Genomic DNA, 13,061 nt, shown 5'->3' with positions numbered 1-13,061 from the left:
AGATACTGCTTTGGGTTTTTTTTTTTTCATTATTATAACCCTACTGAAATGGACTATTCAAAAATAGATTTACATTGTTTAATAAATTATTGCTAAAAAAAACCTGTACTATGGCATTTATAATTATTTTGTTGGCATTAAATAAAACACACATCACATACAAATATACCTTTCAGAGTATAATATAGTCACTATTCATGGAGTTTTAATATCACTTATCCTCTATAAATGTTACTTTTTTGGAAATCTCAGGAAAAATTTTAATATTTTGCTTTGAATTTTTATCCTCATCTTTTAATTACTTCACAGATAACATACAAATTAAAATCCATAACACATGAATGTTGACATTTAGAATCTCTTTTAAATTATAGCTTTTAATAAACAAGCATTCCATTATTGACACCAAAACTTGTTTTCCTGAATGTCTTTCTATTTTTACCATAAGCAAATATCCACTGAAAAAAATATTTCAGTGAATGACTACCCCAGAAAATATACTGCATTCAAATAAATTGCTTTGTCATTTTAGAAATTACATTGCTACTTGCTCTGCATAGCAAATTACTATTTCTTAAAAACAAAATTTACTTTATTTATTGATTCTGAGGTTAACAGGATATATGAAGAGTGTCAAAATTTCTTTTGTGTCCAAGGAAAGCCAATAAATATATGAAACTTTGAGGATTCTAGAAAGGTATATATCATTTGTCTACAATCTTCTAAAATGAACTAAAAACAGTTTTTCATTTTCTTCCTGATTCTAGTGGGGAAATTAGAATCTTTCTCACATCCTATCATGAAGTCTACAAAACATGCGGCTTGTGAAGAATCAATATATAAACTTATTTAACATTCAACTTCAGTTATGAGTCTTTCTTATCCAACCTAACAGTAGTAGTACAGAAGTAAAGAATAATGATAATAATCAAGAGAAATGGGAATATTGGAGTGGATATTGTCCTTCAGATTTCATTAATCAAATTTCCTCTGACACAATGAAAACTGAAATGAACTAAGCACTCAAAGACTGATGCCAGCAACTTTATCCTATTGTTAAAAATAACAAACTTTTCAAAATATTTTCAAGAGTATAATTTCAAATATAAAGTGAACAGTATAACAGCAATATACTAGAACTTCCAATAAGCATTATTTTCTAAAAAAGAAAAATTTAGTTCTAGTTTGAACCCAGTTCAGAGGAGTTTAGTAACTGAAAAACCCTAAGACCACAATATAAGGTATTATATCCTATAAAGTGTAAAACCAGTGAAAATTGTTATATGAGTGAGAGTTAAATGAATTTATATATCCATGCATGTTCCTGAACTGATTCATTAAATCATCTCCTTTTACTGGATAAAATCTTTGGTATAGTACACTAACTTTAAGTGGTATTTTATTATTGGTTTTCATTTCATAAACTATTAGTCTTAAGCAGCATACTTATTTATATTTGCTTATCTGGAAATTTCTGCTCAGAAACGCCAGACAATGATATTTTTGTCATCTTTGAGCAAAGACAAACACATATTTTAATAAGTGGTAAGAAACTGAGAAACACAAAATTAAACTAAAAAGACCTGTTACCCTAAAATAACATACATGTTTAAGTAGATACAGAGTATATGTATAATAATGAAGAGTTGTGAGAGTTTATCTCTGAGATCCAAAAATATGTGCTGAATCACTTCCCTTGTTTTTTTTAAGGCTTTGCTTTGATCATTATTAAGAATCAGGCATATAGTTATTCAACTAGAAAATTATTCCCTCATTGACCTCTGAACCAAGTTCCAATTCTCTTGGCATAGTACAAGGCATGCTGTAGGTATCCAATAAATACTCCTTTACTGGACTTATTCATTAGAACTTTCAGCAATAGATTAAAGTAATGCGACTAATGGCAGTGCCTGAGTTTCATAAGCTTTTAGAAAAATCTCCACAACAATCAGACCTGTTTTTTCAGAGTGATATTAAATTAACTTTTAACAATGCTACAGAAAATTTAATTTTCTTCCATGTTCTCACACCAGTACATACTGGGACTTTTAAAACTGGAACATATATAGTAACTCTGTGAAGTTAAAATAGATATTTATGCATTAATTTAAAATACACTGTGGGTTCTGCAGCAGAAAACAAGAAATCAACATCTATATATAAGGATAAAAATTAATTTTCTATAGTATGACCAAAGATTTGATGAGACCAGACAACTTCCATTTTTCTAGTTTCTATTTATAACACAATGACACTTTGTGTACACTTCCATAAATTTGAGGGTTTCTCAGAGAGTGGACTTTCTATTTAATTTTATTTGTTACCTGGATGCCAATGAGATTCATGAGGTTTTTCTAGACAACTCAAGTTCTCCTGATAGTCATTACAAGCTTCTCCATTCCCCTCCACCCAGGTGGACAAATTCCCCAAAACTCACCTTCTCCACTGATGATACTAGGTTTGGTCCTCATAGTTTGGCAAAATTGTACTCTGCAGTTCTCTACCCATTCAGCTTGTTTATCAGAAATTTTGAAAAGCGATAAAAGATTCCCAATATCATTATCTATGTAAGAAGAAAGACATTATGGTGTTATTCTCATAAGAAAATGAAGCGCCCAGTGGAAACAAGTAATATAAACAATTATAAATCATAGTACAAGTTACACAATGTTTTAAGAATAAAATACACTTCACAACTAAGGATGATTATATCTTGCAAAATTATTTATACATTTCCATCTACATACAAATCCACCACAAGTATTTATTTGTAATCATAACTTTCTAAAATTAAAATGCTTTAACAAAGAATCATATATTTATAGCTGAAAGGTGGACCTTATGGAACATTTTGTCCAACTGCCTCATTTTAAAGATGAGGGAACTGAAGCACAGTGAGGTGCCATTCTCTCACTTACCTTCAATCTCTCCTTGTCTACTGGCTCCTACCCTACTGTCTATAAACATGCCCATGTCTCCCCCATCTACAAAAAAAAAAACTCATTTGATCTCTTCCTGCCTATTAACTATTGTGTTATCTCTCCTTTGTCCTTTGTGGCTAACCTTCTGGAGAAAGTCATCTACAATAGGTGCTTCCACTTCCTCTGTCACATTCTCTTCTTACCTTCCTACAATCTGGCTTCTGAACTCATTATTCAACCAAAATTACTCTCTTCAAAGTTAACAATAATCTTGTAATTCCCAAATCCAATGGCCTTTTCCCAATCTTCATCCCTCTTGAACCATCTGTAAACTATGATACTGTCAATCGCACTTTGCTCTTTGATACTCTCTTTTTCTCTAGCTTTTTAACCACTCTCTTTTGGTTCTCCTCGCACCCATCTGACATCTATCTGACTGCTTCTTTTTTTTTTCCAATCTCCTCTGCTGGATCCTCATTCAGATCACACCCACTAACCCTGGGTGTCCCACAGGGCTCTATCTTGGCTCTCTTTTCTCTCTCTACTACCTCACTTGATGATCTCACCTGCTCCCATGGATTGAATTATCATCTCTACGCTGGTAATTCTCAAATCTGCTTATCAAATTCCAATCTCTCTTTTTTTCACATTGGCAGTAATTCCATCTTAATTATTCTTTTTTTGTACATTATGTTAAGGGCTTATAAAAATAACAGAACTAATGGTAATATGGTACGCAGTAGCACATCATATCCACATATGATGATGGGCAAGAACAGAATGATGACTTAGCAACACTTTAAAACTTTCACTTAGCTAATATGCATCAAATTAATTAAATTTTGGCTCACATTAAATGCAACCTTGTATCATTTTATAATTTGCACTTATTCGAATTTCACAGGAGCTGTGGGAGAGGGCAAGGATCAAAGCATACAATGCCCAGATCACGAGCTCTACATTTAGGACTCCTACGAAGGGCCAGGGCTTGGGCTTGGCAACCCCATTCATGATTGCTGGAGGGTAGAGTATGGTCCTGGTTTAGCATCCCTGGTCAGGAATGTGGCAGAGAGGAAAAAGTCTAAAGAACAGCTCAATCCCAGCGTGGCTACTCCCTCCAGGACTTTGGGAGTAGGCTTGACACCATTATTAGGATCTCAGTCTCAGCCACAAAGGTGCTTAAAAAAAATGCCTGAATGGCATGAACCTTTTTCAAATCTTAGAATTTCAAAATTACTCTTAAGTTACTGCCTGATATTCAACTTGCAAAACTAACATGCCTCTGTACAAACACTACTTCAGGCCACAAGCTTCTGCCAGGGATATTTCCAGAAGAGTTCTGGACTGTGTAGGAAATTAGACAACAGGTGCTTCCAATTTTAAATTTTATGTTCTAAATTACTAAAACATAAATAAGTAAAAAGGAACACTATCTAATTACATAACTTTCATAATGGTTGCAAGGTTTAGGCATACAAGTCATTCTTATACTTCCAGATTTGCTGACGTATGTACTATATTACTGTTTTGTAATAGAATCATTATCACTTCATTGACCCTGGGTGACATAAGTAAGGCAGCCCAATCACAATCTGTGATTAGATTCTGCTATATATCATTTACCAATGAAATAGACATCTCAGGCAGTCACTAGGTATTTATCTAGAAAGATTAGAAGATTATACTTTCCCTTAGGGAATACCACACTATCAAGATAATTTTCTAACAGACTCCTAAATGAATAATGAAAATCCAATGTGTCAGTAAAATATAGTGCTTTTTAGGCTAAATGAGGTTCTCTTTAATTCCTGATTCATACAAATATTTTTTCTGAACACAGAGTAATTACAATTTATACTTTTACATGTCTGATCCTGCCATGCTATGGGGGTGGATGGTAGAAGGAATCTGGATCTGTAAATTCAATGGTATAGAGAACTTCCAATATGGAACAGCATTAGGGAAATTTCAATGCTGGAATTGCTTGGGGCACTGAGGAGTTATTACTTTCTCAGGCTCACTCAGTCACTTATGTATAAGAGGTAGGACTTGAGTCCAGTCTTGCTGATTCCTTGGTTAGCTCTCTATCCAAGAACACATCATTTAAACTTCCAGTTATTATAACTGTAATTCTGTATTCCAATTCTTACTGATAAAATCTCTTATGACCGTAATTTCTACTTGTCTGTAATTCTCTGTTTAGTCTTACTGTCAAAGTCAGCAAGAGTATCTGCCTTTATTTCTACTACTTTGAGGAAAAGGACTATGATTTCAACTTTCCATCTATCCCTAAAAGCCTAGCACAGTGTTTTACACACATATCAATAGGTGGAGTTTTCATTTTTTTTACCTGAGAATTACCTTTATTTTCATTCAATGTGACATATTTATAAAGTTATAGTTAGCTTAAGAGGTTTGGAGAAAATAACTGACTTGCCCATGATCAAACATGGAAGTATCAGAGGCAAGTTTACTGACTTCAGGTTCAACAATTCATTCACCGTGCAAAGTTGCTTTTGTATCTTACAAATAGTAAACAACATATTAATATTTAAGAGAGAGAAATAAAGCACTTGACCTATTTGTTTGAAGAGGGTTGTAAGGTTGGCTTAATTCACAGAGACAGCAAAGCAGAGAGGGAGGAAGAACAGATTGGGGAGAGGAAGTGAGAGGAGACACTACATAGAACATGGAGCAAAGAGGAGTTGAAAAGAAGGACAAGATCAGGAAGTCTGGCAGATTTCCAGATGTTTCTTTTGAGATTGAATCATTATTTTATGCAAAACTGTTGTAAATTCTTCAGAATATCAAAAGCTAGAAAATATAAATAAAATACATTATTCTTTACTTTAGATGAACTTTTTCGCTGGCTTAGATAATCAAAACTAATCTATAATAAGAGTCAGTAATATAAAAACATAAAAGTGATTTGTTTTTCTTTATTATTCTTTCTTACACAGGACATAAACTGTACTTTTCCCAACTGCTATAAAAAGTGATAATTGTTTTAATTTAATGACATAAAAGTACAAGAAAAAATTAACATGAAAAAGAAAATATATTCTGAATTTTAAAGTGAATATGTCAAGAGCTGCAGCTCCATAACCTGTTCCCTTTGCTATAGTAAATAAACCATAAACTCTGTCATTACCCAGGTCATAGTTAAAGAGTGATTGCAAATGAAAACCAGCCAACTTCATCTGGAGAAAGAAAATTTTAATGCCAACTTCACGAATAATACCAGAAATAAACAGAAGAATGACACATGACAGAGAAGACATAAAAGGAAGATGAAGATTACCTGGAGAAGAACTGATAAAATAGCAAATTAATCATCATTAAGTAATTTTCAAAAAGGACTTTATGATCAAGGCAGTAAAAATGGTATTATGAGAACAGAGAAAATAGATCTTGTCTACATAGGATCCCAATGCCTAGCCTATTTGGATTTTTTGTTGTTGTTGCTGCTCAAATCATTTCTAAATTTATATGAGTGATCAGATTGATTGTGAAGTCATCTAATTTGGGAATTCAGACTTTAATTTGGAAATTTAGATAATTTTTAACTAGTATTTTTTGTTGATATACATGACTAAGCATTTTTTTCTTTAAAAAGCCTACACTCTTCCGCTTCCAGGAGCCAAGATGGCATAGTAAAAAGGAAGTAGCTTTCACTCTCCCCTATCAACCTCTGAAAACCCAGAAAATATCACCCCAGAAAAAAACCCTGGAACACCTGAACTAGAAGAAAGACAGGGAGCAGCAGTGCAGCAGCCCAGCAAAAGGGTCTCCCCGTGCCTCAGCAAAAATAAGGGAAGCAGAACTACAAGAGGCCCTAGGCGGATAAGTACCCTGCAGAATTCATCTAAAAGAAGCTGAAGAAAGCAACCTAAAGGCTTCCTAAAGCCCTGGCCTTGCTGGTTCCAACCCAATACCAGGTGACCTGTTGGAGCCTGCAGCTTCCATTGTTAACCAGGAAGAAATCCTGAAGCTGAGGTGGTAGAGCAGGCAAACACCAACACCTGGACCTCTGAGTGCCTCAGTGAGGGCTGGGGAATGGGTGGAGGCCAGCTCAGAAAACCACCAGGTACCTCGGCACTCTATACCAAAGGAATCTCCCAGTGCATTAGCAGAAATGAGGGAGGCAGCACTGCAGGGGGCCCCAGGCAGATAAACACCCTGCAGCACCTATCTAAAAGGAGCTGAAGAAAGCTAAAGGAAAGGAAAAACAGGCAACCTAGAATTGCCTGAAAGTTCCAGCCTTGCTGATTCCAGCCCACCATGAGGTAAGCTGCCAGAACCCTACAGGCTCCAATTGCCAACATAAGAGGCCCCAGCACACAAAACCAGGGACCAAGACCTAGGCTCCCAACACAAGAAGCTTGGGGTCAGGGCCCTCTGTTTCCAGAAGGAGAGCTCAAATCTCTTTAAAGGCCAGGGAATAAAGAAACACCATGAGTAAAAAGAAACGTACCATAGATTCATATTATGAGAAGAGTGAAGATCAAAACAGAAATTCTGAAGATAACAACATTGTCAACAAACCCACATCTGCAACATCAAAAGAGAATATGAACTGGTCTGATGCCCAAAAAGCCTTCTTAGAAGAGCTCAAGAAGGATTTTAATCAAATGAGAGAGGTAGAAGAGTCCTTAAAAAATACAATTGGCCAATAGAAAAAAGTACACTGAAGAAAACAAGTCCCAAAAACACAAAATTGGCCAACTGAAGAAAGAAGTACAAAAACTAACAGAAGAAAACACTCTGTTAAAAACTCTCTATGACAGAGCAAGAATCAGTCAAACAGAAACAAAAAACTGAAAAAAAAATAGATGAAAACATAAAATACCTCATCGGTAAAACAACCGACCTGGAAAATCAATTCAGGAGAGACAATTTGAAAATTATTGGACTACCTGAAAATCATGATGAAAAACAGAGCCTGGACAGTATCTTTCATGAAATCATAAATGAAAACTGATAGGAAGTCCTAGAATCAGAAGGTAAGATAACCATAGAAAGAATACACCAATCACCACCCGAAAGAGATCCCAAATTTAAAATGCCAAGGAATATAACAGCAAAATTCCAAAATTACCAGATGAAAGAGAAGGTGCTGCAAGCTGCCAGAAAGAAACAATTTAAATATCATGGAACCACAGTAAGGATTACACAGGACCTTGCAGCTTCTACATTAAAAAACCGCAGGGCATGGAAGATGATATTCCATAAGGCAAAGGAGCTTGGATTGCAGCCAAGGCAGGAGATGGATATTCAATGAAATAGGGGACTTCCAAACTTTCCTAATGAAAAGACCAGAGCTCAACAAAAAATTTGACCTTCAACTACAGGACTCAAGAAAGATATAAAAAGGTAAATGGGACAGAAAGATACAATATATTGTTAATAAGGGTGGGCTGTTTACATCCCTACAAGGGAATATGACACTTGCAACTCTTAAGAACTGAATGGTTATTACATCATGTTAAAGAGTATACATAAAGAGGGTGGATATTAGTTGACTTTGATGTAATGATAAAAAAAATCTAATGAAGTGGGTTAAATGTATCAAAATAAATGGATTAATCTGATCTTAGAAATGTACTGAGAAAGGAGGAGGCAGACAAGGGGAAATTACATTACAGGAAAAGACACAAAATCCTACTACAGCAGAGGGAAAGAAGGGAGGGGGGGGGCATTGTTTGAACCTTACTCTTATCAGATTTGGCTCAAGAAAGGGATAATATAATCAGTTAGGTATACAAATCTAACTTGCCCTATAGGCAGTAGGAGGGAAAGGGGGAAAGAAAAGGGAGGGGGGAAGCAGCAGTAAGACTAAAGGGGAAGAAAAGGGAAAGGGATAATAAAAGGGGGAAGGGACTGAAGGAGGCAGTGGTCAAAAGCAAAACACTAGTGAAGGGGAGAAAGGAAAAAGGAGAAAGAAAAACATAAATGGGGGAGGGAAAGGATGGAGAAAAAGACACAGATAGTAACCATAACTGTGAATGTGAATGGGATGAACTCTCCCATAAAACAGAAATGGATTGCAGAATGGATTAAAAACCATAATCCTACAATATGTTGTTTACAGGAAACACATTTGAAAAAGAGTGACACATACAGGGTAAAGGTGAAAGGCTGGAGCAGAACATATGCTTCAGCTGAAGTAAAAAAAGCAGGGTAGCAATCCTGATCTCAGACAAAGCAAGAGCAAAAATAGATCTAATCAAAAGAGATAAGGAAGGAAACTACATTCTGCTAAAAGGCACCACAGACAATGAAGTAATATCATTACTAAACATATATGCACCAAATGGTATAGCACCCAAATTCTTAGAGGAGAAGTTCAGGGAGTTACAAGAAGAAATAGACAGCAAAACTACACTAGTGGGGTCCTCAACCTAGCTCTCTCTGTACTAGATAAACAGGACCACAAAATAAACAAGAAAGAAGTTAAAGAGGTGAATAGAACATTAGAAAAGTTAGGTATGATAGACCTCTGGGAGAAAACTGAATGGGGATAGAAAGGAATATACTTTTTTCTCGCAGTACATGGAACATACACAAACACTGACCATGTACTAGTGCATAAAAACCTCACAATCCAATGCAGAAAGGCAGAAATATTAAATGCATCCTTTTCAGATCATGATGCAATAAAAATTATATGTAATAAAGGGCCATGGAAAGATAGACTAAAAAATAATTGGAAACTAAATAATCTAATCCTAAAAAATGATTGGGTCAAACAACAAATCATAGAAACAATCAATAATTTCATTCAAGAGAATGACAATAATGAGACAACATACCAAAACTTATGGGATGCAGCAAAAGCAGTTCTTAGGGGAAGTTTTATATCTCTAAATGCTTACATAAATAGAAAAAGAAGAGATAATGAATTGGGCATACAACTAAAAAAACTAGAAAAAGAACAAATTAAAAATCCTCAACTAAACACCAAATTAGAAATATTGAAAACCAAAGGAAAAATTAATAAAATTGAAATTAAGAAAACTATTGAACTAATAAATAAAACTAAGAGCTGGTTTTATGAAAAAAACAATAAAATAGATAAACCTTTGGTTAATTTAATTTAAAAAAAAGAAGAAAACCAAATTACTAGTATCAAGAATGAAAAGGGTGAAGCTACCACCAAGGAAGAGGAAATTAAAACAATAATTAGGAATTATTTTGCCCAACTATATGCCAACAAATTTGACAATCTTAGTGAAATGGATACATATTTACAAAAATATAAATTGCCCAGATTAACAGAAGAGGAAGTAAAATACTTAAATAACCCCATCTCAGAAAAAGAAATTGAACAAGCCATTGATGAACTCCCTAGGAAAAAATCTCCAGGGCCAGATGGATTTACATGTGAATTCTATCAAACATTTAAAGAACAATTAATTCCAATACTATATAGACTATTTGGGAAAATAGGTGAAGAAGGAGTCTTACCAAATTCTTTTTATGATACAAATATGGTGTGATACCTAAACCAGGAAGAGTCAAAACAGAGAAAGAAAATTATAGACCAATTTCTCTAATGAATATAGATGCAAAAATTTTAAACAAAATACTAGCAAATAGATTACAGCAACTTATCACAAGAATAATACACTATGACCAGGTAGGATTTATACCAGGAATGCAGGGTTGGTTCAATATTAGGAAAACTATCAGCATCATTGAGCATATCAACACCAAAACCAACAGAAACCACATGATCATCTCAATAGATGCAGAAAAAGCTTTTGATAAAATACAACACCCATTCCTATTAAAAACACTAGAAAGCATAGGTATAAATGGAGTCTTCCTTAAAATAATAAATAGCATCTATCTAAAACCTTCCAGCAAAGATTATATGTAATGGGGACAGGCTAGAAGCATTTCCAATAAGATCGGGGTGAAACAAGGATGTCCATTATCACCACTGTTATTCAATATTGTACTGGAAATTAGCTTTAGCAATAAGAGAAGAAAAATTGAAGGCATTAGAATAGGCAAAGAAGAAACAAAGCTATCACTCTTTGCAGATGACATGATGATATACTTAGAGAATCCTAGAGAATCAAGTAAAAAACTACTTGAAATAATAAACAACTTTAGCAAAGTTGCAGGCTATAAAATAAACCCACATAAATCATCAGCATTTCTATATATTACCAACAAAGCCCAACAGTAAGAGATAGAAAGAGAAATCCATTTAAACTTACTGTAGACATTATAAAATATTTAGGAGTCTACCTCCCGAAACAAACCCAGGAACTCTATGAACACAATTACAAAACACTTTTCACACAAATAAAATCAGATCTAAATAATTGGAAAAACATCAGTTGCTCATGGGTAGGCCGAGCTAATATAATAAAAATGACAATCCTACCTAAGCTAATTTACTTATTCAGTGCCATACCAAAAATTATTTTATAGAGTTAGAAAAAATAATAACAAGATTCATTTGGAAGAACAAAAGGTCCAGAATATCAAAGGAACTAATGAAAAGAAATGCAGGGGAAGGTGGCCTAGCAATTCCAGATCTTAAATTGTATTATAAAGCAGCAATCATCAAAACTGCTTGGTACTGGCTAAGAAATAGGGAGGTGGATCAGTAGAATAGGTTAAATATGCAAGACACAGTAGTAATCTATTATTTGATAAACCCAAAGATCCCAGCTCCTGCCACAAGAACCCACTCTTTGAAAAAAATTGCTGGGAAAACTGGAAAAGAGTATGGCAGAAACTAGGCATAGACCCAAATTTCACACCATATACCAAAATAAAGTCAAAATGGGTTCATGACTTAGATATAAAGGCTGATATAAGTAAACTGGGAGAACAAGGAATAGTTTACCTATCAGATCTATGGAGAACAGAAGAATTCATGACCAAACAGGAGATAGAGAACATTATGAAAAGCAAAATGGATAATTTTGATTACATTAAATTGAAAAGTTTTTGCACAAACAAAGCCAATGCAACTAAGATTAAAAGGAAGGTAGAAAATTGGGAAAGAATTTTTACAACAAGTCTCTCTGATAAGGGCCTCATTTCTAAAATAATAGAGAATTAAGACAAATTTATAAGAACACAAGCCATTCCCCAATTGATAAATGGTCAAAGGATATGAACAGACAGTTCTCAGATGAAGAAATTAAAACCATCTATAGTCATATGAAAAAATGCTCTAAATCATTATTGATTAGAGAAATGCAAAACAAAACAACTCTGAGGTACCACATCACACCTATCAGATTGGCCAACATGACAAAACAGGAAAATGATAAATGTTGGAGAAGATGTGGGAAAATTGGAACACTAGTACATTGTTGGTGGAGTTGTGAAATGATCCAACCATTTTGGAGAACAATTTGGAACTATGCCCAAAGGGGCTATAAAAATGTGCATATGCTTTGATCCTGCAATAGCACTTCTAGGGCTATATCCCAAAGAGATCATACAAATGGGAAAAGGACTCACGTGTACAAAAATATTCATAGCAGCTCTTTTTGTGGTGGCAAAGAATTGGAAATTGAGAGGATGCCCATCAATTGGGGAATGGCTGAGCAAGTTGTGGTATATGAATGTAATGGAATACTATTGTGCTATAAGAAATGATAAACAGGCTGACTTCAGAAAAACCTGGAAAGACCTTTATGATCTGATGCTGAGTGAAATGAGCAGAACCAAGAGAACTTTGTACACAGCAACAGCCACATTGTTTTAAGAATAACATTGATTCTGAATAAAGTGAGCAGAACCAAGAGAACGTTGCACACAATAACACCAATGTTGTGCAATGACTAATATTGATAAACTTAACCCTTCTCAGCAATACAAGGATCTAAGACATCCCCAGAGGCCTCGTGTTGGAAAATGCTATCCACATCCAAAGAAAGAACTATGGCAGTTGAATTGCTATCATTTTTTTTCCTCTTCTGTTGAGTTTTGTTTCCTCTTTCTAATGGTTCCTCCTATTAGTTTTAATATTTACTTACAACTTCACTAATGTGAAAATATGTTTAATAGGAATGTAAATGTACAGCCTATATGAGACTGTGTGCCATCTTGGGGAGGAGGGTGGGGAGGAAGGGGGAGAAAATGTTTAAACTCAAAAGCATATGGAAG

General features: G+C 34.6%; 1 protein-coding gene across 4 annotated transcripts in view; it reads right to left on the bottom strand.

The window, feature by feature from the left end:
• The window catches only part of TBC1D32 (TBC1 domain family member 32), a 237,185-nt gene that overhangs the window by 103,019 nt on the left and 121,105 nt on the right, over positions 1 to 13,061 (bottom strand). For all 4 annotated transcript variants that reach the window (XR_013486958.1, XM_020986958.2, XM_078155175.1 and 1 more), the window contains one exon: positions 2,438 to 2,563. Coding sequence is in view for 3 of the 4 variants with exons in the window: in XM_020986958.2 (XP_020842617.1) it covers positions 2,438 to 2,563 (126 nt within the window). In the remaining variant the exon portion in view is untranslated. The remainder of the gene's footprint in view (positions 1 to 2,437; positions 2,564 to 13,061) is intronic.

Source organism: Phascolarctos cinereus, unplaced genomic scaffold (genome assembly GCF_003287225.1).
Source record: "Phascolarctos cinereus isolate Bilbo 61053 unplaced genomic scaffold, phaCin_HiC Scaffold_5;HRSCAF=322, whole genome shotgun sequence".
Taxonomy (NCBI): domain Eukaryota; kingdom Metazoa; phylum Chordata; class Mammalia; order Diprotodontia; family Phascolarctidae; genus Phascolarctos; species Phascolarctos cinereus.
This window is presented reverse-complemented; position numbering and strand designations above follow the sequence as displayed.